General features: G+C 44.6%; 1 protein-coding gene across 2 annotated transcripts in view; it reads left to right on the forward strand.

The window, feature by feature from the left end:
- The first annotated feature begins 440 nt into the window (after positions 1 to 440).
- ptch1 (patched 1) overlaps positions 441 to 25585 on the forward strand; it is a 54327-nt gene continuing 29182 nt past the window's right edge. Inside the window, exons 1-8 of one of the 2 annotated variants that reach the window (XM_086206379.1) lie at positions 441 to 574; positions 3525 to 3717; positions 19399 to 19588; positions 19861 to 19930; positions 20028 to 20119; positions 22567 to 22765; positions 22885 to 23006; positions 24783 to 24930. In XM_086206379.1, the coding sequence (XP_086062505.1) occupies positions 572 to 574; positions 3525 to 3717; positions 19399 to 19588; positions 19861 to 19930; positions 20028 to 20119; positions 22567 to 22765; positions 22885 to 23006; positions 24783 to 24930 (1017 nt within the window). In that variant the 5' untranslated portion in view covers positions 441 to 571. Of the gene's footprint in view, positions 575 to 1748; positions 2284 to 3524; positions 3718 to 19398; positions 19589 to 19860; positions 19931 to 20027; positions 20120 to 22566; positions 22766 to 22884; positions 23007 to 24782; positions 24931 to 25585 lie in introns of those variants that run through there. The other variant, XM_086206378.1, reaches the window with a different exon arrangement.

Below are 25585 nucleotides of genomic sequence, written 5' to 3' on the forward strand. Positions count from 1 at the left end.
TGTGCTGCTTTGGAATGATGAAGTATTTTCAACTGAAGTAAACCTCTCAGTGTGACGTGTTTCCTCCATGCTGGACTTATGTTGTTGACATCTTTATATGTTACTGTATGCTTGGGTCTCATTTGGCCCATGCACGTGCTTGATCGGATGTAAACAAAGGTGTGGCACCTATGTTGTGTTTGCTTTCACAACACACTTTTATGCGCGTGTATTATCTCGGACTCTGTGTGTGTGTGTGTGTGTGTGTGTGTGTGCTTGTGACTGATTTGAAATGCTGCAGCACTTCGGATTGGTAGGGTTTAAAAAAATTGGAGGGGTCACGTGACAATCGAAGCCGCCTGCCTATGAAGCAAATGGGACCACCCACGTGGCCAAAAAGGAACAGCCATGTAATTGTGAACCTTTTCCCCGACGCATGCTGCGCAGGATGCCGGTTACGACCAAGACAGATTATGATGACTCTCATTCTCTCCTCGCAACAGTGAAAGGGTCCCTTTTGTCATAACTGGAACGGTTACGGAGGGGGATATCACGGATCTGTCCTGAGAGCTGTCCCCCACCTGGACTGAGGATGGTAAGTGAGCGGCTGGCTGCCAGATGAGCCGCTGCTGAGTCTCAGGTGAAGTCTGGACCGGCTGGTGATCAGACTCTGGTCCGGTCACTTGTTGCTCCATTGTATCGCTTCTCTCTTATTTCATACGAATAGCAGCCTTTGATTTATTAGATTTAAAGGAAGGTGACAGGAAGAAGAAAAGTTACATTGTTCCAATGTAACTTTTCTTCTTGGCATAAATTTACTTGAATTTTTTTTTTTATTTCCACGGTTGGCATTTCAAGATGTTTTAAACATATGTTGGATTTTGTTTTATCTCTGTTATAAAGACAGGAGTCAGTATAACAGCTGATTTTTTTGTGTGTGGTAAAGACATGGAATCCATGTCTTGGGCCATAAATCTAAGTGTTTACATTGTATCTGTAATGCACAAAAAATTGCACTTTTTAATCAAATATTTTATAAGATTATCATAGTTCTTAAGAGATTATTTTTCTGCAACATGATGTTTTTCTTTATTTTCTGAATAACATTTGGTCAGAGATGAGTTCAAAACAAGAGGCCACAGGCACTTTTTTACATGGACAGATAAAATATATATATGCGTGTTTTTGTCCTTTTGACGTGCATAATTATTAAACTAATTTTTGGACAAGTACATTCTAAAGTAAAGCTGGAACGCCAACACTAGGACGTCCTCTTGAGCCGCTGTAATTTGAGTCTGGACTACCACCACGATGATGGTGGCGTGCCCGGGAAAAACAAAGTTTAAAAAGTGCATCAGGGACTATTCCTCGGCTCCTGGCTGCTCCGCTGCCGCTACCTTCCTTCAGACTTCACCTCTTCTCAGTGACACGCTTCTTTCCAGCGGCGGGGCGCTGTATTTAAACCCAAAACTACAAACGCAACAAGCGGATTTGTCCCTCAGCGAGCATCCCCTGTAGCTGGAGATGCACACATGAGGTCTCCCCGCCTGGGTGGTCTCTCTACTTTAGTGAGCTGTTGCTAAGCAGCTAATAATAGTCGTGTTTGCTGAGTAATTTTTGCCCTTCTGGAACCAATCAGATGCAAGAAAGTCCTGCAATCTGACAGCCCTAGAGGCGGGATCTGGAGTCTTTTTTCCCTCTTCACCCCTCCTCCTCCTCTGCCTCCAAATGGAGAGAGGTCTTTTTCTCCTCTTCTATTGAATCTCAGTGTTGGCCGTGACGCGCGGCCCAGGGGAAGACCACATAGATCTCAGCACAATGCTACGACCATCGAGCTTTCCTACCCGACGACTCGTGTATGGGAACCGCTCTGCGCGCCTCGCTTTTTGAGAGAAACTTACTTTTTTAAAGAGACACGGTGAATGCGGTGAAAGCGGCGGAGACCTCCGGATCACGAAATGTTGGGATGGAAGGCGCAGACTTTGACTCGCCGTCTCCAACAGGAGTATGAAGTCCTACTTGACGGATGTGCGATCTCCGAGAGTGAAACTTTGTTGCCTTGGGATATCGCTACACGCTTTCGGGGAAATACTATAAAGTGGGAAACGGTAACCATCTCGCAGTCCCCGCAACATGGCCTCGGCTGCTAATGCGCCCTCCGAGCAGGAAAACAGAGACCCCGATCGGCCGAGGATAACGCGGAGGAACAGGAGGGACTCGACCCGCAGCACACCGCTGGATTTGGAGTATTTGCAGCGGCCGAGTTACTGTGATGCGGGGTTTGCTTTGGAGCAAATATCCGAGGTGGTTATTTCACATCTTAACAGAGCTGAGGATTTCTGGTCTTGGTTTCATTGTGTTCGCCGTAAAAGTGGCCAAAGTGTCCAGTCGCTGCTAGGTAACGGGACGGGCTGGGGCAGGGAGCTGAGGGGTAAGGCAAGGTTGGAGAAAACCCCAAACATTTGCAACAGTCACTCCCCCGAAAACAAGTTGAATGTGCAAGCTGCTGATACAACATCTCATCCCCTAACGGTCTCAGACCATGCAGTTTTCTCTCCAGGCACCTGGCGCTTTTTAGGCGTATAAAGGAAGGGGGGTGATGTCGGTGGTGGTGGTGAGGGAGGAAGGGGGGTGCGTTTGGGTGGTGAAAGTTGTGCATGTAAATTTGCGTAAATGAGAGAAAGAAAAATCCATGTGGCTGCCCTCTTCCGTTCACAAATATTGTGAGTCCTCCCGTGGTGGCTCCTCCACTCTCCTCGCAGGTCGGAACACACTGGCTGCTGGACACCGAGTGGAGTTGTGTGTGGTGGTATTTGTGGGTTTTACCGCATTCACTCTTCCCAGGATATTTAGTATCACCCACTCGTGCATGTGCGTGTGTACGTGTGCGCACTTAAATGACAAATCACCCTCAATATAAATGTCTTTTTTTCGTGGCGGGGAGCAAATAGAGCTATTAAAAGCAGTCATAGTGGAATCTTTACACCGCATAGGCTGTACGTGCGTCTGCAACACGGACCCGAGAGGCTCGTTATCAAAAGGCCTCCCACGGATAACGTTGACTTGACTGCTATCTCCTTCTATTTACCTCCGGCCACGCTGGAGGTCCAGCTGCAAGGCTTTTTTTTGGGGGGGGGGGGGGGCAGCATGAACCCTTGTCACTTCCTTACTGTCTGTCTGTCTGGTTGCATCAGCAGCTGTTGAATTCATGTTTGGCCACTGACATGACAGGAGTTGATCAGGCTTTGTGTGTGTGTGTGTGTGGGGGGGGGGGGGGGGACATATATCACTACCCACTGTTTAGCTGAGAGGCCCTGTTTCCCTTTCGCTGCTTTCACTGTAGAAATATTTATAATGGCATAGTTTAAATAGTTTAAGGCTTATCTGATGTCACTATGTTCTTGCAGCATCATAAGGAGGAAGCACCTGTTTACATTAGTTGCTGTCTTCATCTTTTTTTTGTTGTCTTTTTCTCAAAATGCTCCACACTCACCTGTTCAGGTAGGAGCTCTCTGAACTGAACTGTGACTCTTGTGTCGTTGTAGGGGAAGGCGACTGGGAGGAAAGCACCTCTATGGCTGAGAGCAAAGTTCCAGAGACTTTTATTCAGGCTGGGCTGTTACATACAAAAGAACTGCGGAAAGTTTTTGGTTGTGGGCCTCATGATTTTTGGAGCTTTCGCTGTGGGCTTACGGGCTGCTAATTTGGAGACGGACGTGGAGAAACTCTGGGTGGAAGGTAAGACACCGTTTGGTTCATTTGTGTTTTTGACAGTTGTCTGAATTGTTGTTGTTGTCTCGTTGGGGATGTAAAGTGGCGCAAAGTGTTTGGGTGCTGTTGAAGGTTGATTATTGCATGTTTGGAGGGGTGTGAGATGAGTGAGACTGGAAGATGATGGGGTAATGGTGGAAGCTTCCAAACAAGCTGGGGGGGGGGGGGCGCATGGGGGGGGGTTGTTTATTGTTTCAGCTCTGGCAAGTGTCCAAGTTGAACTTGAAAATAAACATGTGCACCTCAACTTTGTTGCACTCCTTGAATGAAGTTAGTTGCGCGTAAAAAGATGTGCGAGATGTGACTGCAATCACACTCAGAAGTGAGGTTGTAATTAAGTTCATAAGCAGCTTTTGGGGTAGAGGAAATTTTTTTTTTTTTTTTTTTGCCAAAGCCGCCATTTTGTGAGAGTGTGTGTGTGAGTGAGTGTGTGTCTGCCTGCCCCCAGCAGTTGAGTGCTCAGCGACTGTGTGTGGTCCCGTTTTGGACAGCTCTCAACTTTCCAAAGAGATTTGTCTCCGGCTGCAGGAAAAAAGCGGAGTGAGGACAGGAACTCGTGTTTGTGAAGAGGATAGACTACTCACTTGGTGGTTTGTTTTTTTTGGGGTTGTTTGTTTGTTTTGTATTGTTTTAAAGAGAATAAAAGAATGAAAATGTTTAAGGCAGAAAGGAACGCTGCATATGGGTGGTGCTTGGGGGTGGGGGGGTATAAGGGGCTGTGCTTTTTTTTTTTTTTCCTTTTCCTTTGATCTGCATTCCAGCACTTGGGGCTATAGTCTGCTGGTGGAGTCATGAATGGAGGAGCAGTCTGTGTGTGTGCGTGCATGTGTGCGTGCATGTGTGTGTGTGTGTGTGCACGTGTGTGGATTGTTTTTTTGCCCGGGAGAATGAATAAGAATGTTTTTTAGGCATAAGAAAATGTATGTAGTGTAGTGGTGACTTTTTAATGATCCCCCACCCACCCACCACCTTCCTGTCCTAATTTATCTCTTTCACTCAAACAAATACATCCAATCCTATGAAGTATTAAAACATTTCTGTACACATCAAACACAGCAGCTTCTTCTCCAGGAAGACAGTTGTGTCCTTTCGTGCTGCTCCCCCTGTGGGGGTCTGACAGACAGACTTATCATCCCCAGGAAGAGGGGGGGCCTCCTTGCACTCTTGACATTGATCAGGCAATAAATTGATTGGTAGACTCTACTGTCGATGAGTAATCATCCGTTTGGTAGTTGGTAGAAAAACCAAACTGAAAACATGTAGGGAAAAACCTCTTTTTTGTCAGTTTTTTGGGGAACAGATCAAACAGAGTAAGGGATCAGATGACATCACTTTAGGTTTGGTGGCTTTACATCTCTATTTATTTACAGATGAAGTTATCCCCTCTGAGGAAACTCCTCTAGATGATTATTTGAAGAACACTGAGCGAAGCAGAGAAGTACATTTACACCTCTGCACCAGTCTGAGGTTTCTGTGGATCCTTAGGATACTAAAAAGATTGGGAGACATTGCAGTTCTCATGGTCACTCAGAATTCAGAAGAGTTTTGGATTTAACTCATTTTGTAAGATTTGCTGCTTTTTTAATGTATGGTGGGACAACAGTAAGTCCTGTTGAGTCATTATTACAGGTTTTGGTTGCTTGTGTAGCAATTTACAAACAAACACACACATACAAATACGCCTCCTCCTCCATGTGCACCACTTCCATGTTTTTATGAAAAATGCTTTTGTGTGTATAGACTCTAAAGACAAAGAGCATGTATGTGACTATCTGTATGTCTTGTGGTACCCTGCAGGGGACTGTAAGGCGACCTGGTTAATAGAAAAAAGTAATCTTTCAAAGTTGTTAGTCGTTGGCGGTGTTTTCCTTCTTCTGTCGGGATTTTGCTGATATCTCTCACTGATGTTTTGGCATTCAAGCATCACAGTGAGCACAAGATAGAGCCAAACCAAATCTATTGACCTCCAGTTGATGTCCACAACATGAACTCACAGTGGCTGACTGACCTGTTCATTCACACACTGACAAAAAAAAAAAAGACCCGGCTGCGGTGGTTTCCTAGGTCCTGTACGTGAGGGGTTCCAGATGTTGGTAGGGAGAGATCTGTTTGTTTAGATTAGACTACACAGCTGAGGGATAGATTAGTTCTGCCTGGACCGTGGAACACTGTGCTGGGCCGTGCTGTGGGACTGGCCCATCGTTTGAGAGGAAAAAGAGAGAGAGAGAAGGAGAGGACAGAGCGGCTGTTTATGTTTCATTTGGAACTGCCCTCCGCAGCCGACCCATGAACGACCCCGCCTGGAAGCTGTGTGGCCTGTGGACGCACATACAGCCGCAGCATATTAGCTATCTGAAATCTGCAACAACTGAATGGAGCTACATTTTTAACATGGCTGATCTAATGCGGCGTCTGTCATCACCTGCTCTCTGGTAGTGCGCGAGGTAGCCAAAGCGGCTGGAGCTGTTTATTCTACGCACTCTCACGTGCTGCAGCGTTTGCCGGGATTGTCTCTTCTCACACGGCGCTCACTCAGCACTGTTTATAAACACTCAGACACAGGAAGTTCTGTTTATTAGACAAAGCGACAGAGACTGATGGTGAGCGAGAAACACGCTCGCACAAAGAGGCGATTGTGTGAAACCTCTGAGGACTTATTGGGGGGTGGAATTGCAAAACCTTTTCAGGAAGGATAATCATATTATTCTTAAGAAATGATTATCCTACCCTTCACCTTGACTACATGATATTTGCCTGCATTCAAGATAGATTGCTCCCTCACAACAGATAAATGCTGTGTTTATGTCCTCTGTGGTGCTCACGGGAAATTATTTGCTCAAACAGGAAGTTGTAGTATTGTGGTCTCCTATCTTGCTCCCCCCCACACACGCACACATAAACACAACTGTGGCAGGCTGTCCTCTGTGTGCTTTATGTTAGCATAGATGCGCGCTGGCGGCTGAGATACATCCCCACGTTTCAAATTGCAGGATGAGTCCGTATGATTAACCATAAGCCACGTTCGCCCAGTTGGGATGTGGAAGAGAGAGAAATAAGACCCCTTTTCGAGTTCCTCTTGGCCACAAATGGAAAATGGAGCCATCCCTTGGCATTCTGGGTTCAGGCAAACACAGGCCAAATTGTAAAGAAAATAGCAGCACCACCTGCCTCTAATTAAAACAGTATCGCATAAACATTGGCCTTCCTGTAGGACAGGCTCTCACTTTTTCACTCTTTATTCTATGCTGAGAAGAAGGCTGGAGATGTGGCTCACCAGGCTGGGCTGTGTTGATGGGGGAAAGAGGGGGTACAGGGTGGGAGTGGGGTGAGGGGGTGGGGGGGGAATTTGCAAATGGGGCTTTTGAAGCTTTAACTCCGGGCAAGGGTTGAAGTTGAAACGGGGGGTGAAGCGGATGAGTTGAAGCTGTACTGTAATCTGGGCTGAGTTGTGGTTAGCCTGTAGCTTTTGCCTAGACTCAAGAGAAGACAGGGGCCTGTAGCGTTCGGAGAACTTGTTTTGTTTTTAACGGACGTGGACTTGAGCTGCACGGAGAGACGGGAGAGCGAGCTGAGGATCTAAAGATTTATAGCCAGGAACAGGGCGCAGGCCACAGGGGCAGTAGATTGTTGGCTCAATCCTACGGACTGAATAGAGGCCCCTGGTCCCCGAGTGCTTTCTTGAGGGGGCACAGTGTAGAGGCCAGGGGCCACAAGGGTAGACCCCTGGGACCTTGAGGTCATCTCATAGAGGCCCTGCTATTTAAAACCTCACCTGATACTCACCCTGTGGCCTGGGTGCAGAGTGAAGACTTGCAGCAGAGGGAAGGGTGCTGGATGGAGAAATGCAGCTGTCACTCCTCATAGTTTGGTGTCGTGTGTGTGTGTGTGTGTGTGTGTGTGTGTGCACGCGCACGCACGCTTGTTGTTTACATGTGTGTGCAAGCGTCACACACCAAATGTACCTGAATGGGTTTTCTGTATCAATTCATGAATTTTGTTTAACCTTTTGACATCTGTCCTCCAGCAGAGGGCAGTGAACATAACATTGCTTTAATCTCAAATACTGAAATGAATTTACATCTCCGTCTTTCTGACAGACACTTCTCCATGATTTCTTATATATTAAATTGTTCACCTGTGTTTACATGGACCCTGAAACAGATTTAAGATCTCAGAATAGAGAGTGTTAAGACTTTTTTCTTCCAAAAACAAACAAACAAAAAAAAAACCTCCCTCTCTTCCTCCCTTGCATGTCTGTTTTGTATCTAGTGAGATTAAGAGCTGAGTTGACAGAGTTAGTGGTTGTTTTGTTGTTGTGCTTGTAATGGCAGTGGAGAAGGGAGCGGTATAACATTAAGTGCATGTGGAAGAAGCCTTGACATCCTTTCTTGTGGAAGAAGATGGGGGGGGGGGGGGGGTGCCCGAATGTGGCGTCTTTGCTGAGAGGATTGTGGTTTGCGTGATTGAATTATCCAGCTTTTGATGTGCATGGGAGCAATGACACACACACACACACGCACACACACACACACTTCATGTGAGTCACATATGCAGAGAAGCTTTTTGGTTCTGTGAATGAGTAGGTGGTTGACCAGGACTGGCATAGCAGTCTATTTCTATGGGCCTCTCTTAGCTATTTTCTTTATTCATCTGTTTTCCTCCTTCTTTTCTTTTTCTTTCACTCCCTCTCACGCTCAGTCTTCCCAACCGCGTTCATTCAGCGAGCAGCCTCTCTCTCTCTCTCTCTCTCTCTCTCTCACACTCACACACACACACACACACACGCACGCACACAAATGTGCCCATATGTTCTCCTAGTTTGCACAGAACACCACTGCATCTATCTTTTCTCGCCATCTTTTACGAGCTACACAAATGTGCACAAATACTAGCCTGCTTTTTTTTCTCTTTTTTTTTTCTTCCTCCAAACTGGACTCAATTAAGTTTGTGTTTATCAGTTCACGAGAAACAGGATTAAACCCTCTGTAGAAGGAATAACATTCCAGTGTGTTGTGTTAAACTTTATGAGTTGATGAAAAGTACAGGCTAGCTGGTGAGGGATTTAGTGTGGGGAAACATTGCACCTCTGGTACTGTACACAGACTTCCAGCACTGTTTTCTCAAACTAGCGCTCCGTCATTTGAAAGCAGCTTTGTGTCTATATATTAGCTGGTGAGGTAAATGTGAAATAACTTCTTCTTTTTAAATGTGCTTGTTTACTGTGTGTGTGTGTGTGTGTGTGTGTGTGTGTGTGTGTGTGTGTGTGTGCTCACCTTGTGAGCACATTCCCATTCACAAATGACATCCTGAGATGCCTCCAAGCTCTGTGTTTACATTTTGCATTCTTTCTGGCGTTCTTATTCAAAAACCAGAGCCCTGCGAATGACCGACCACAGGAGACTGCAGAGAGAATTACCCTCCCCCTCTACCTCTCTCTCTTTCTCTCTCTCTCTCTCCCTCTCTCTCTCTCTCTCTCTCTCTCTCTCTCTCTCTCTCTCTCTCTCCCTCACCTCTCTTTCCCTCCCTGCTAGAGAGGTCTCTCTCTTTACCCAAGCCTCCTGCAGCCCCCCACCACCTCCTCCTCTCTCCCACACCACCACTCCCCCGTCCCTGGCTGGAGAGAGTGGCCTCAGAATGCCAGATGTATTACAGAGTGAGCCACGGCAATGTAAACACTCAGCCCTGCCATGAGAGCAGGGTGGTCTGGCCTCCCTCCTTCCCTTCCCTCCCACCCCTCCCTCCCTCTTCCCCTTTCCTCTCTTCCCTCCCTTGCAGCGCTGACTGCCAGAGGGGTGGAGAAAGTACAAAACAGGGGAGAGAGAGAGAGAGAGAGAGAGTGTGTGTGTGTGTGTGTGTGTGTGTGTGTCTGTTGAGGGGGAGAGATGAAGCAAGAGAAGAAGCTGGAGTATAGTAGCTGTAGTGTGTTTGTGCTTTGGCTGCATGGCCTACCGTACACTGGGAGATAGATTAAGGTGAAGATTGATGCGTTTCAGACTGCAGCCATGGAGAATTTTTCATGCAAACGTACTATAAACATCTCCAACTGTTGATGTAGTTGATTTTTTTTTCTTTTTTAGCCCCTCTGGCACACATGGGTTACGTAGCAGTATAGTTCATTGCAATTCCTACAGCACAACGTCATAGAATCTGGCAGCAAGAGCAATTACACCAGTACCACACATGCACACGCAAGGCATAAAGATATAGAGATATAAAACATTTCCCCTCTGAGATGATTGAGAGGTTTGGAGCCCAAGTTTGAGCGAGTATGTGTTGTATGTGAGTGAAATAGCCATTTGGGCTCAGACTGATTTAAGTGTTTGGACTAAACGAGAGAGGATTTTTAAAGGCTGATATCGTAACCATCAGGAAAAAATAGGTCGATTGCTGATTAATCCCCAGAACTCTTATGCACTCAGTCAGTATCTGTTAAAATCGAAAAGAGTCGTTTAATTTGTCCTTTAATGCACGTAAAATTATACCGCAGTTGTTTTCTCAAGATTGCTGTTTAAATAAAAACCCTTGAGATAAAGTTTTCTAAAGTTAAAAACAAATTGTATCATCTCAGAAGCTTTCAAGGAAATAAGGCTGATGGTTTTTTTTGTTGGGGGGGGGTACAAAAAACACCAGTCAATCAGCAGACGCACAACATAAATGCGCAACAGAGGCTAGCATATTAACAGTCTTTGTCGTATCCAGGTAACTAATATTTACTCCGATTAACTCCGACTTCGTTCGAGGATATTCTGACTCTGGGCCAGTCTTCTCCAACTCCCCTTGCCCCATTCCCATGTTAGAGTCCACCACATTATGGGCTGTTCCAAACCATGTATATCATGTGGGGGGGTCATCAGCAAGTGGGCATTGAAACCAAGGATTGTGGGAGACATCAGCAAATTAAATTCCATCTTGCTAAACTGAGTTGCGATTCTTGCACATGAACACAAGTTGTATCTTCTTCCTACTGCGTTTATCACTGTGTTGGTTATACGTACAGAATACCGTTTTGTCCCAGGTTGACATGGTGTGATTTAATAGATTCTATCATTCACAAAATAATCCGGTAGAGTAATCTGAAGGATTAACTAATTTTTGGTAATGTTCTATTTACAATGTGCTGCTCTGCAGTTTTATGAGTGGTGCTCAGTTCCAGCTCGGTATACTTTTTTCTTTTTTCTTTTTTTTAAAGAAATCTTCAGTTTAATGTTGGCATACTATAACCAACAACCTCAGCATACCCTTAGTTACCTCCAGTGAGGAGCAGAGCAACCAAATAGCATTCCATACTCAAATATGTCTGTTGGAATAACTAGAAAGCATTGCGATTGTTTGTCTGGTAGCAGGATTATGCATAAAAACATGCAGAATTGTACCAAACTTGAAGAAGTGTTGCGTCAGATCAATGTAACACTCTGAAAAACTGAACTTTTTTTGGTTGTATTTGGTTTGGCTGAGTTTGCCTTGGTGGAGGTACTTGCCGTCTGACTTTCTTCAGTTTCCCAGTAAAGATGATTATTATAAACCTTCATTTAATTATTTGAAGCGCTTTAAAACGATGACATTTTCCGTCTTGATGTAGATCTCACCATCGGTCCGTTAGTATCACAAGCCGCCAATAACGACGATTCCTGAAACGTCTTATCAGCACTGATTAATAAACTGCTAAAATGGAACAGATGGAAGATTTTTTGTTTGTTTTTTGGATTGTTAATCATGCAAAAATGTTAAGAGCAGTGAGCTTTCTCCAGTCATTGTGTAGCACTTTTATATCACTCCCTAGAATTAAATCTGACCGGTTAGTTCCACGTTGAACTCTAGCATAATTAATCTCATTTCACTTGGGGTCCAAGACAACATGCTGTTGTGTTTTTTGGCCTGACTATTGTTACTATTTCTGTTGTCATCTTTTTCCTTTAAAAACCTTTTGAATCACTCTTTGTGATTCATGATTACCAAGGTCAAGATAACCCAAACTTTATTTCCTGCAAGAATAAAGAACTCAGCATGAAAAAAAAGAAATAAGATTTCAGTTTGGCTTTCAGTTCTTCCATTCATGCCTTCCTGTCCTCCGCTCCGCATTCCGGAATGTGTGATTTTCAGGATACCTGGAATCACGGGCCATCTTTCCAGGAAATGACAGCGAGATGGCTGGTTGAGATTGGCTGTTCAGACTCATGTCATGGTCTGTTCAGGCTGGGCTCTGGGCCAATCATGGGGCATTAAATGCAGGAGGGGGGGTCACTTGGTTTCCATTTGACAGGCAATGAAATGAAATATGGAACCAGATTGCCTTTTTTCCAGCTGAACTGGAATAGACAGAGGATTTTTTGGATGGTTAATTATTTCGCATGTCTCTTATTTTACTTGGCAGAACAAGTTCTCTCTTCACTGGTCATTTTGCACTTTTATGTCTGTCCCAGTGAGAAGAATCAAATCCCACCTGTTAGTCCCACATACAACAAAGACATCCCACGTCACTGTATCTGACATGTTGGGTTTTTTCTTCATTGTAGCCCAACTCCTGCATCTCACACACACACACACACACACACACACACACACACACACACACACACACACACACACACACTCTCACGCACACACACTACAAACACAGACTTTTCTGTCAGCATTTTCTTCCTCAACTTACTCTTTCCAGTGCTCTGTGAATTCATTGGCGTTGAAAAGTTTTTTTTTTTTGGGGAGGGGGTGATGGTGGTGTTGGTTGGGGGGGGGGGGGGTCGTAGGGGGTGTAGAGTGAGACCTGAATGAAGGCAGCAACGTGGAAGAATCTGCCCATTGAGGAGTGTGTGAATGTACACCTCGGGCCCAGGGGAAGCTGCATTGGGAGCCAGCCGACTGCTAAATACACCCATTTTAGGGGCTACAGGGGCCGGACAGGTGATTAGCATAATCAGGGGCGAGGGGAGCCATACATATGGTAATGTTGGAGTTTGTAAGGGGGGGGGGGTGAAAGTTGGTGGTACGGGTGGGGGTTCGTAAAGGAGGAGGATGGGGGGGCAGGGGTTGGCAGCTGGGGTGTCACATTCATGTCAGGGGTCGGGGTGCTCACGGTTGTGTAGTAAGAAGACACTTCGCTACAGCTGCACGTCAGAGGCACTTCCCCTCTGCTTTTCCTTTTTCAACATTTCTCTCCTCTATTCTTTTTTTTCTTCTCACGCACAATCTTTCTACCTTGCTTGGTTCACTGTTCCTCTGTTTCGGTAGACGCCTCCTCCTTGAAAACTGAGAGGAGAGAAAAAGAGAGAGAGAGAGAGGAGAGAGAAAGAGAGCATCAGAGTGAGTGAGGGAGGGGAGGGGAAGTGGGGGTGGGGGTTCACCCTGGGTCATATAGGGTCTCAGTTCTCAGTGATTCCTTTCATCAGATATTTGTGGCTGTGTGCACACCTGCATTGCAGAGCGCGCATTCACCGCCACCGCCGCTGCTGCTTCTCTTACGATGACTCCCATTGCTCGTGCTTTTATACTTCGCAACATATCCCTCGTCTGAAAAATCACAAAATACAATCAAATCATGAAGTTTAGCAAGCAGGGAGTAAGCAGCTGGAACATGCTTACTACTAGTTGACAAGCAGAAAGTTTGAAAAATTGTGTATAGATATGATTTATGCCACGGCATGCTGACGCAGGACTGGTGGATGTTTGTTGTTTTAATGAAGTGTTACAGGAGGTAAAAGTTAAACAGGTGTGCAAAAGTTCTTTGTGTCTGTGCTTTCGGTTGTACAACAAAAGTGAGTAAATTATGTCGTAGTGCGATACGTGATGTATTGTATCGTAATATATCGTGATAGATTTGTATCAGTACTCATGTATCGTAATGTTACGAGGATAAATCATTACTTTGACCGAATTTGACTCACAGTTCTGTCAAGCACATCTTTTGTCATAGCGGGAGGGACTTAGTTGGTGTACCACAGGGGTTTTAGTTGGGACAGCAGAGATTTATATGGAAGACTCTATGATGTGGTGAGAGGAAGAGACGAAGTGACAACAAATGGTAGAAGGCAGATGATTCCTGGTGGACGAACAGGTGGGTTCTCCCAACCCATCAAAAGCTCTGTCGTGTGATTGGCGATAGCAGCTGAGAGGGCAAAACGTAGGGAGGAGAAGGAGGAGGAGGAGGAGGAGGAGACGGGAGGTCTTCATGTGAAGTGAGGATTCCCTGACATCACTGGCAGAGGCTGTGACGGATAGATGAGGACACAAATGAGAGAAAGAAGGGTCATGTAAGGATGAATGATAGAGCTTCTATATCTGTTATGAGCCCTGTGAGGTCTTCTGCTGTCTTAGCTTGAGTGGCAGTTGTCGGCTTTCTGTCAGCAGTTTGACTTTGACGTATCGCATCACAAGAGGTTGATAGAAAAGGCAAATTTAAACTTTTGCATGAATATCTTTAAAGTGGGCTTTGCCCATTTAAAAAAAATGTGGTTAATACATTGTTTATTTTTGAAGATAATTTGACATCTTTAACAGATGTGAGACTGAGGGCTCCTCCCACTCTTCCCACATATTCAGACTTTGTTTGGACACCATTCTGCATGGCCTGTCATAAGTGACACAGAGGAACATTACACCTGCTCAAAGTCAGCTTCTCGAGACTTCTCTCCATCTTTGACTTGTAAATGGACAGGACGACTCTTCTTCTTCTACTCTGTTTATTGCATAGCATGTCTATTCAGTATGAATGGAAAGGGATTTCTCCCTTAAAGTACCGTGTATGTGTGTGTGTGTGTGTGTGTGTGTGTGTGTCCAGAGGGAAAAGGGTATTACTTTTGGAAATGCTCATGAACAAGCAGCATGTTGCTCATTACCATGTCAGAAAAAAAGCATCTGTTATATGTCAAATCTACTTGACCTTGTGGGACAGAGGTGTAACCATCGTGTGGACGCTGTGCGGACAGCTGTTCTCCGGTTTTGATGTCCTGAAGCGCTCCTCACTCTGATGGTATAGGAGACTCAGGGTATGGGAGGTCGTTGTAGATGTGATGGCAGAGAGATGACCTGATTTTGGGGGGCTTCCTCCTCGCCACAGGGGGTCCCTGCTGAGAGGGGCCCTAATCCAGCTAATCCTTTCTGTGTGTGCGCTCGCTCTCTCTCTCGCTCTCTCTCTCGCTCTCTCTCTCACACACACACACAAAAATGTGTTTATTGCACTTGCACGCATGTGGTCCCACATTCTCATACATGCATATAGTTGCTTTTACTCTGGCAACAAAACACAGCGACAAAAAAATGCTGTTGTTTCAAAGCTGATTCTAAACCAGCTGAATGAAAATTATTTTAAATATTTATCACGTGTGATCAGGTAGTGTCTCTTTTAAAGATTCATGGCTGGTCCTGCTACTGTGAGTGGGAGGTGTCATGTCTAAGAGCTTGAGCGTGTGTGTTTGCGGCGAGTGTGTGTCCCTGGTGGTGTGTGTTTTCCTTGAAAGTGTGGGAGGCTTCCGTTGTCAGGCATTTGAGATGTGCAGGGCGTGGGGCTCCGCTGTTGTGTGTTGCAAGGCGAAGAGAGAGAAAGTTGGGTGGGGGGATGGAGGGGTGGGCTGGCTTTGACAGAGGGGCCGGGCTGATTGCCATCATGATCTGGCCAATCAGAGATGAGCACTGAATAGAGCAAAGAGAGAGAGAGAGAAAATGACAGTATAAAGAGGAGGGGGAGTTCAGGACTGAAAGGAGGGTGGAGGTGATGTCAGTTCCTTAGAACCCCCCACCCTCTCGTCCCTACCACCCCACTTTTAGAAAAAGGGGGACCAGGGGTTAATGTTATGCAACCCACTGAATACCCACACTGAGGGCTACACACACACACACACACACACACATAGACACATACACACTCAAGCTTCTCTTCTCTTCCCTTCCCTTCTCTGCTCGTCTCTTCTCTTCATGTAAATAAACAAATTTTACACATTTGGCTCTGATCACGAGCAGACTGATATGGTAAAAGAGAATAGTCATGAGTTAATTCCATTTCAACCTAATACCTAAATACTTCATCAATAGCACAACATTCTTCAGTGGAATATCAATAGTTTCATTGACTGCAACTGAAGCATATTCATCTTGGCTTAGCTTAAATTAAGGAGTGCGTGAGAAAGCGCCTGCAGATGGTGAAAAAACTGATTGAAACATGTTGGATGACGTTTTACTGAAAAAAAAAGTTAAATTCCAACTTTTTTTCTATCCATCTCGAGCATAAATAGGCCATTTACAGCTGCCGTGCGGAACATTAAGTTGTAGCCTTCACTGTGGGCTACGTCCTCGTCACATATTAGGCTGTAAATCTAGTGGACGGGTGGTGTTGAGAGTCATGCCACCTGCGTAAAGTGACTCATCTCACTGTTGGAATTTGATCCATTTTGGTCCAGTAACATATATTAACTGTCACACAAATGATTTATCCACATTTGAGTTAGCAGTGGAAGAAGTTTGACCTCCACCAACACCATCGACTGGGATGAGCTGGCTGGTCATTGTGTGAAGTAATTTGTAGAGGAACATTCCTCGTTATGGACATATGAGCTTTAAAACCATCAGTGATTGACATTATTGACTTAAATGAAACATTGAAATGATGACGCTTCGTAAAAACGTAGTGTTTTTTTTCCATCTTTATCTTCAAATGTGGTAGTCTGCTTCTTTTCATAACTGATCAGTGAAGTGACGTTTTGGAAAAATGACTATTAAATATATTGATATGCTGCTTTTTTGTCTCGTATGACAGAAAATGAAAGTGTGTTGGACTGTTTGTAGCCTCAACTCAGTGATAAATCATTAAAATAAGCATCAAAATAATGGATAATCTGCTGTTTTGGCTTCATCTTTTTTGCGTCAGTTCGCTACTTTGACTGCCTTCAGGGCTTCACGGTTGAACATTCTGTATTCGATGGTTTGATTCAGAGGGAAGGGACGTATTAACGGTGCAGTATTCCCTCTGTGTACAGGTTGTGTAAAAGGAGCCGTTGAAAGTCAGTGACACTTAGTTTTAGGTCACAGCAGCGGAGCATGAAGCGGGACACATTCAAGCTATCGACGCACACCGGGGTCAACCAGTTTTCTTAGCAGAAGTAATATGGGAATATGTGTCACTGAAGAAACACAGCTGTGTGTACACACATTTTCACATGCACATGCTCGCACATACTCCATTGCGCACGCACACACACACACATTTTCTTGGTCCAGCTGGGGTGTTAATTTCACCCCGAGGCTGTGTGAGTGTTGACCCCAAAACGCTGTAACCTCGTGAAGTGTGGAATTCTCTAAGCCCGAGGCCGTAATGTGCTGTTTCCTGTAGAGAGAGAGTACATTCCTTTGACTTGTCCCATTCCTCGCTGCTGGCTGTAAGCTCAAGGTCTTTGGGTGGCAGTCCGCAGTTTGAAATGTGTTCAGAATAGACAGCGAGTTCTTTCTAAGCAAACCCCTCCCAGCCTTTTTCAATCAGACCTTTATTCATCGCTCACACACTGAGAAAGGATTCATTTGATAAACCTGCGTCGCGATTTCTCCTCCAGTGCACGTCTTCAGCAAATTCTCGGGGGTAACTACGCCTTTGAGCAGTGAATATGCCAGACTTGTTGCACAGTTAGAGTGTGTGTAGGGTCTAAATCAGATCAATGCATGATGTTTTCACTGGGGGTGGGGTGGGGGTGGGGGGTAGCTGCTCTAACAGTGGAAAGCATGTCGCTTCGCATAGTCAAGGCCTGCTATTAATGATGAGTAATATAAACATGCCTTTAGATGGGAATGCTGTTTGGGTGTAGAAAAAAAGAAATCAAGTGTCTTTTCCTAATGCCCCAAGACATGTCCGCCTCCATGCTGATTCCATTGGTCTGACTGGGTGGTCCTTTGCAGCTGAGCAGGCATGTGCGACTTTAATACCATTATAATGGGCTGCAAATATTCAACCTATGCCCGCTTGCAGGAATTGACCGAAATGGTTCAATTGGATTAAGATGTAATAAAATGTTATTGTTTTTTTTACACGCACACTGGACATTTTCCCTGTGTGTGTGTGTGTGTGTGTGTGTGTGTGTGTGTGTGTGCGTGTGCCTGAGCTTTCACTGAGCCTTCTGTCTCTGATGATGGAAGTAGCTGAACTCTTCTGCGTTCAATTTAGGCACACGTCTAAAAAGTGACAGATACAACTGCGGCCGAACAAATCTGAGGTGGAATCGAGTGATCTTCTAACGGCTAATTTCAATATAACGTCACAATTTTGGAGTGATTTTTTTTTTTTTTCATTAGATAATTCCGTTTGAAAATCGATGTCCCGGCACGTGTTTGCATGACTGCAGTTGCATGCATTTGTCGGTGTGTTTCTGAGAGAGACTTTGCCTGAGTTGCCTGAGCTGTACAGGGGTGGAGCAGGGCAGCTAAAAGGACCTGAAAGGCTGCTTTTGTAGCTCCAGCTAGCTCAGAGCTGAGAGCGCACGCACAGGGCTTAGCCCCACCACGATACTGGGAGCAAAGCCTGGAAGAGAGCCACTCTGTCTTTAACAAACACACACACACACACACACACACACACACACACACATATGCACTCCACGTGGTCTGGCACTACTGACTTGTTAGCAGATTTGAGTAGAAACACTGAGCTGTTTTGGTGAAGTGTGGATTTGTCTGAGTGATGTTACTCTTGTGGATTCGCAAGAGTTTTAGGGTGTTTGGCATCATGCTGGTACAAGCTCAGCCGTAAGCACCGTGCTTTTGTTTAAGATACAAGTCTGATAATGTTGCAGCCAGGCTGAGATGTCTTTGGATTTGCTTTGCTGAAAGAACAAAAGATCACAGATGTTGCAGCACATGATGCCTCTCTAGTGTGTGAACGCTACAGGCTGAGTTCAGGCTGTCTCGCTTTCTGGCAATATTGGAGTGCCGGTATTGAGTACCGTATATTCTGGGTTCATTATTTTATTACAAAATAAAACAGTGATGTTTGACATGTGTACGGTCTTTCTGCAATCTCATGTAAAGGCAAATATTAAAAACTCATTCTTGGCGCTTCAGAAAAACGGCGTAGTGAAATTATTTTTGATGATACCCACCTTGAAATTGTGATCTTATCACCCCAAGATGTGAACATGGAAAGGGAGAAGTTTGAGGGTCTGTTTTTGGAACATCTGGATTCAAAGCATCTTGATCTACACGTTAACTTTACATTTTTGACCTCCGTTCCCCCATGCTCTTATTTTTGATGGGATGTATTTAATAATCTTTTGTAGATGATATGTATCGTTTGGTGTTTTTTTTTTTCCATTTGTTGTCACGGATATGCATCAATAAATAATTGGTGGATTGAAGAAAAAAAACTTTTTTTTTCCCAAATTTGTTATGTAATTACTGATCCAAAACCTTTTTTTTTTTCTTTTTTTTTCCGAGCTGGGCCTGTTGTTGCAAGAGGTCCTTGTTCTCATCAATGTGTTCACCACATACACTCAGCAGGGCTCATTAAAACTTGGGTGGGTCTGTTTTTCCATGTAAAAACAAATAAAAAAAAAATAGAGCCTCAAATCTGATGATAAGATCCATCCTGAAAAAATGCAATGCAAGCATATGTTTAGATGTTTGTGCCAAAGGTATAAAAATACACAAGTTTAATCATACTCGCTCTTCTTTTTCCAGTCGGTGGGCGTGTCAACCAGGAACTGAAGTACACGCGTCAGAAGATCGGTGAAGAGGCCATGTTTAACCCACAGCTGATGATCCAGACGCCACGGGAGGAGGGAGCCAACGTTCTAACAGTGGAGGCGCTGCTGCAGCACCTGGAGTCAGCTATCCGAGCCAGCAGAGTTCATGTTTACCTTTATAACAGGTAATCTCACTCCATCCTCATCATATATTGGGTTTTGGTTCACTGTAATCAAGTCCAGTACAGATATGTGATGCTTAGTTTCTTCAGTTGGTTATATTCTTTGTTTATTTTCTCCATCCCAATGTTTCTGTGCTCGGTGTGTGCAGATATTTAGCACACTTGATGTTGATCTCGATGACAGAATTAACGTTTACTTTTATCCATTACCCTCTCAACAAGACTGTGTTTTATGACAAAAAGTTGAACAGAAACTCTTTTGTCTTCCTTTTCAGACAATGGAAATTAGAACACTTATGCTACAAATCAGGAGAACTAGTCACGGAAACACATTTTATGGATCAGGTAAAGGTTCCGTTTGAGATTGTACAGAGCATCGCGCTTCAATTCCCACTTCAGTTGATTTCAAGCCTCCTCTGTGTGCATGTGTCTATCCGATTAGATCATAGAAAAGCTACATCCCTGCCTCATCATCACCCCTTTGGACTGTTTCTGGGAGGGAGCCAAACTCCATTCTGGAATGGTCTATCTCCCGTAAGTAGAGAAAAACGTTTCACTCGATAGAATCTAAACTTTATGATGCACAATTTCTATGCGCAATCTCTTTCATCATTGAAGTCCATCCTTGTCATCCAAAGTGGGCACATGTCAGCCATTGTCAAACTTTATTAACGTCATGCATTGGGACAGTAACTTACCTGAATGCTGGTGTCAAGTGCCGGTTTATGGAATCTGTGTTCGGTGACAGTAAATATTCAAGACGGACAACAAGGAGGAGGTGGAAGAGGAAGATCTGGATCTCTGAATCTTGTTTTTGCCCCTTTATTAAGGGCTTCTGAAGCACACCCAATCAACAGACAGTAGAGAGTGTGTGTGTGTGTATATGTGTGTGTGTTGTGTGTGTCCTGAATTCGTCCCCTCTGAAGGCTCTATTGTAGTGGTTGCTGGCATGCGTATCACTGGCGATAGTTTCTCTCCATCCCTGGGCCTCACACCATTGTCTGGCCTTTCTGTTGCTAATGGCCTGCTGCTACAGTAAAACTCAGCAGACCTTTACCTCCACGTGTGTGTGTGTGTGTGTGTGTGTGTGTTTGTGTGTGTGTACGTGCGTGCATGCATGCGTGCGTGTGTGCGTGCGTATGCATGTATGCGTGCGTGTGTGCGTGCGTATGCATGTTTATTGCCATCAGTGCATACGAGTGCTTGGAAAGTGCATCAGCTTGATTCGTTGTCATTTGTGGATGTGTGTGTTGGTCCTCGGTCTCAAATGGTAAATAAGGTTTTTACTATGTTCTGGTTGGGAGGCTGGGAATAATAACCTAAGCCTGGTTAAGCACATACAATGTCTGAATGACAGAGAGAGAGATTTAGAAAAAGAGATTGGAATGTGTGAGGCATGGAGAGCATGGAGGGATGGAGGACTGGTTGGAGCAAGAATTCTGCATCGCTACTGCATTATGGGAACTGGTCTTTATTGTTTTCTGTTGCTGTGCAAGTGTTTTTATTCTTGTTCTGTGTTCTATGTTATATCCCTCACAGATATGGGACTGTTTTTTTTTTACGAGGGAAAACATAAGAATTCTCAAGAATGATCAGTTTAGGCAACTGGACTCCCCTCTTGTAAGTGAAGATGTTTCGCCTCTCATCCAAGAAGCTTCTTCAGTTCTGGTTGTGTTCTTGGATGAGAGATGAAACGTCTCCACTTGCAAGAGGTGAGTCCAGTTGCCTAAACTGATCATTCTTGAGAATTACGATGACCTGGATGACTGAGAATATACACAAATACAAAAACGTAAGAAATTCTTACACCGAAATACCAGTCGCATGCAAATCCAAACTATTCAGTCTGCCTCCCTGCTTATCACTTATCAAATTTAACTATGTGACTGAAGCTGGCAGTTATATAAAATATTTATGATATCCTCCTTTTTTGAAGAATCATTTGTAAAAACTATTCAATGGATGACGCGAAACCTTCATAAGGTTCCTAATCGAGACGCGCCTTAACTCAGAAATGATTTTAGAAATTTACTGCAAAATCAGCTCAAATCACATTCAATTTGCCCCAAAAACCAAGAAGTAAAACAAATGATTCCCCATCAGTTTAGCTGTTCTTGCAGGTTTACCTTTACATTAATCTTTTTTTTTTTTATCATTTTTGACATCCTCACTGATGTCGGGGATCTTACTTCATCATCTGGACCGTTTTTATCATAGACTTTGTGAGCTACTTGTTGTCAGCCAAAATGTCCTCTTCCAAATAAGTTTTGAGTTTGTTACATACCTGTGTGATTGATCATCTGACTGCACGTTTCATTTTAAACACATTTGTAGATCTCAGCAGTTACCATAGTGACCATATTGCGTACCTTACAGGGCCTTTTCACACTGCTGGTTTGTATTGTGCAAAAGCACCAAAAGTCCAGTTCATCTGATAATTGCGATCATTCCGTTCTTGGCACGGTTGAAAGAGGTGGGCTTCTGCGTGGTACAGCTGCATGTGCACGGGCGCGGAATGTGGAGCGAGTGAACTCTGTGAGATGGAGCCATGTTGCAGTGTGATGAGGCCTCCTGCTCGCTAAATAGTGAACCCACAGTTTGACGTGCACCTTTGGCTACAGTGCGTGTGCCGGTTTGTGCAATAGAGCCTGACACGCGAGTGGATTTTCACTCCCGTGTGATGATGCTCGTGCAAAATAACTCCTGTTCCGCTCCTGTGAATGAAAACAATCATTATCTGGGGAATTCCTGATCAAGTATCAGGTTGGAGTACACAGTGAGCTCAGTGAAAACGTAAGCGTCCAACGATTAATGCCATCGCAGGCCAGCGGGGGAGTGGGGAGGAGGGACCATCGTGCTTCATCAACCAGGCCAAGTGTGAATTTTCCCTAAATTTCCTGTAAATCCATAGAGAAACATCCAGGGATGGGAACATTGCTCTGTAAAGCATCAGGACACACTGTTAGTCTTTATATTCACAGAGGTAAAGAGCCTTTCCAGTGGACCAATTTCAACCCTAAGGAGTTCCTTGAGGACCTGCAAAGGGCAAATATCCGCGTGGACAGCTTTGAGGACATGTTGGCGAAGGCAGATGTTGGACATGGCTACATGGATCGACCCTGTCTGAACCCTGCTGACCCTGACTGCCCCCTCACTGCGCCCAACAAAAACTCAACCAAGGTTGGCACAATTGTAGGCTACCATATTCAGGCATATGTGCACACATGTAACAAACATAAAAATCATTTGAGTTTAGCTGCTGACAGTTATTTCCTCGCCCGTTGCTTTTATTGCACCAGCCATTAGACGTGGCGTGGACCCTGAGCGGCGGCTGCCATGGTCTGTCCAGGAAGTACATGCACTGGCAGGAGGAACTGATTGTAGGAGGGACCACCAAGAATGGCAGTGGACCCCTGCTCAGGTAACATACACACACGCACACACACCCTCATAAACACTGCTGTGATCGCTACAGCGCTTATTCTGGAGAGAGTGTGTGTTTTTTTTGTTCTTTTATGCTCTCTGAAATGGTGCATGCATGCGTGCGTGTGCGCCGTGTGCTGTAAATCTTGCAGTCATTAGCAGATTCCAGTGAAATCTTAGAGCTCCAGCTGTTCCTGCTCAGCTCGGGCTACTCTGCCTGGACACTACCCACTCATACACACATGTGCACAGAGTGATCTATCGCTTGGCCAGTTTGAGCAAATATACAGCGATTTGAGGTACATGGACTTAATTCCAGAGCAAGCACCAAGACAAAGTTTTTAGATTATGTGGTGTACTTAAAAGAGATTACACACACGGTCTCTAGTGCGAAGTGCAGTATGTTTACATAAATAAATAGAAATATATCACAACTAATAGACTTTTTATGAAGCTTATAATCAACGTCTTTTTGAACTGCAAAATTCTGCGCAATTTATTGCAATTTTAATGTTAAATTGCTGGCCGGAAAGGTGCGTGCACATGCATGTACACACAAAAGCAAGGCTACATACACACACACACACACACACACACATTTATACACTGCTCATAGAACACAGTGGGGTGCGTTGTTTGTTGTGTGGTTGTGTTTTTTTCCTGGCAAAGTTGGGTCATTAGGGTTCTCTGTGCGTGCCTGCCTGCCCGCCTGTGTGTGTGTGTTTTAGCTATGATGTCCACTGGGCTGTTAGTGCTGGCACTCACTTTCTACATCTTGTTTACTAACTGCCGCCCTTACTGTGATTATCACCATATTACAGAGATTACATTCATAAAAAGGACGGCTGGTTTATGTCTACTTCTTTTTGCTTCGTAAAAATGCGTTGATTTGAAAATGCGTAGACTGACATGAAGTTGCTCCCTCGTCCGAAGTCATTTGTTGATGACTAATCTGTTATTAAGATTTATGAACTCTCTAAAGTCAGAGACAGGGTATGTCTCATTGCACTGGACAATGTTGCTTATCTTTATGATTAACCCCATTTTTTTTTCCGAAAATGAGCCGGTATACCACATTTACCGGATTAGATACCAACTAATTTTCTAAGATCTTGCTCTTATTTCGTCACTCTCAAATCTGGCCACTGCGTCTTCTGAATAGCACATTATATAATCTCACTTTTCTGTGGAATTTGGAATAAATACGAGATGAAATCTGTGCCTATATTCTTGATATGTTTGGATCAGCGCAGCCATCCCTAAGGGGAAGACTAGATTTAAAACATGACCACAGTTGTCCAGTACTGAATTTCCCGATGAAGGCTTCAACCACAGTTTAAAATCATCTCACTGGCGTCCTAAATTACTGCAAGGAACACTGGCAATGATGTCATGTAGACGCAGGGCCAGCTGGAAGAGCAAGAGGAGGATGAGAAGAGCTTTGAATTGGAGGGAGAGGATTAAGAGCAGAGTAGAGCAGATTTCAAGGTTGGACAGTTCGGAGAAAAATGTCATTTTTATTATCAGTATTAGTCTCTTTTTACTGCGTAGCAGAATATTCTTGACTTGAAAATTCTATCAGATAAAATAACCCCTTTTTAAGGTTATTTTGCTTCTCACAAAAGCAAAGTTTGACGTTCTGAAAATCTTTCAGTGAAATCTTCACTTCATCGTCCTTATTCTCAATGTTCTTTCTCTTTCAACCTTCCTAACCATCCATCTATCTTTCTATCTTCCCCCTTTTCACCCCCCCCCTCCCCTTTTAACCTTGAAGTGCCCAAGCCTTGCAGACCATGTTCCAGCTGATGACTCCCAAGCAGATGTTTGAGCACTTTCGGGGCTACGAGGAGGTTTCCCACATCAACTGGAATGAAGAAAAGGCTGCAGCTATACTGGAAGCCTGGCAGAGGAGATACTCTGAGGTAAGAGAGCAATACCAGAGGTCAAGATTCAGAAAAGTGAAAAGAAATCTACCTAAAATCCTCAACAACCACATTGTAAATCACCCGCCGGATACAGGAGAACATGCAAAGGTCCCATCCAAAGCTGGGGCCCCTGATAGATACTAGAACCTCTGTTGGTGTGTGGTAAAGGGCGAAGGCTTTGCTCTCGCTGCTCAGTAAAGACGAGCTATAGCGAAGCGAGTAGCGGGGTGAGTATGTCTGGAATACATTAAGGGAGTGCTAGATATCTCCCTCTCTCACTTTCTTGCTGGCTCTCTCTTTAACTCATGTACGAACACACATGCAAACACGCTCAAAAGTTCACACACAATCGCTTTCCCAGCTGTGGCCCCATTGGTGGCTCATATGTGACATCATCTAGTCTTTGTTTGGGGCCCCAACCTCTGTTTGACATGGTGCGACCTTGCGTGCGTGCGTGTGTGTGTGTGTGTGTGTGTGTGTGTGTGTGTGTGTGTGCGTGTGCGCGCGTGCGCGCACGATTCATCTTGAGGCCCAGGGTTCAGTTATAGAAAGAAGGTGTGATCATTTATTCATAAAGTCTTTTTTTTTATCAATGGCAAATCTAGAAGCAACCAGATAGTACTCTGATGTCCTGCTGTGTGAGTCAATGTGT

This window comes from Aulostomus chinensis, chromosome 6 (assembly GCF_037954235.1).
Source record: "Aulostomus chinensis isolate RoL2024-O1b breed Wild chromosome 6, RoL_Achi_v1.0, whole genome shotgun sequence".
In the NCBI taxonomy this organism is placed as follows: domain Eukaryota; kingdom Metazoa; phylum Chordata; class Actinopteri; order Syngnathiformes; family Aulostomidae; genus Aulostomus; species Aulostomus chinensis.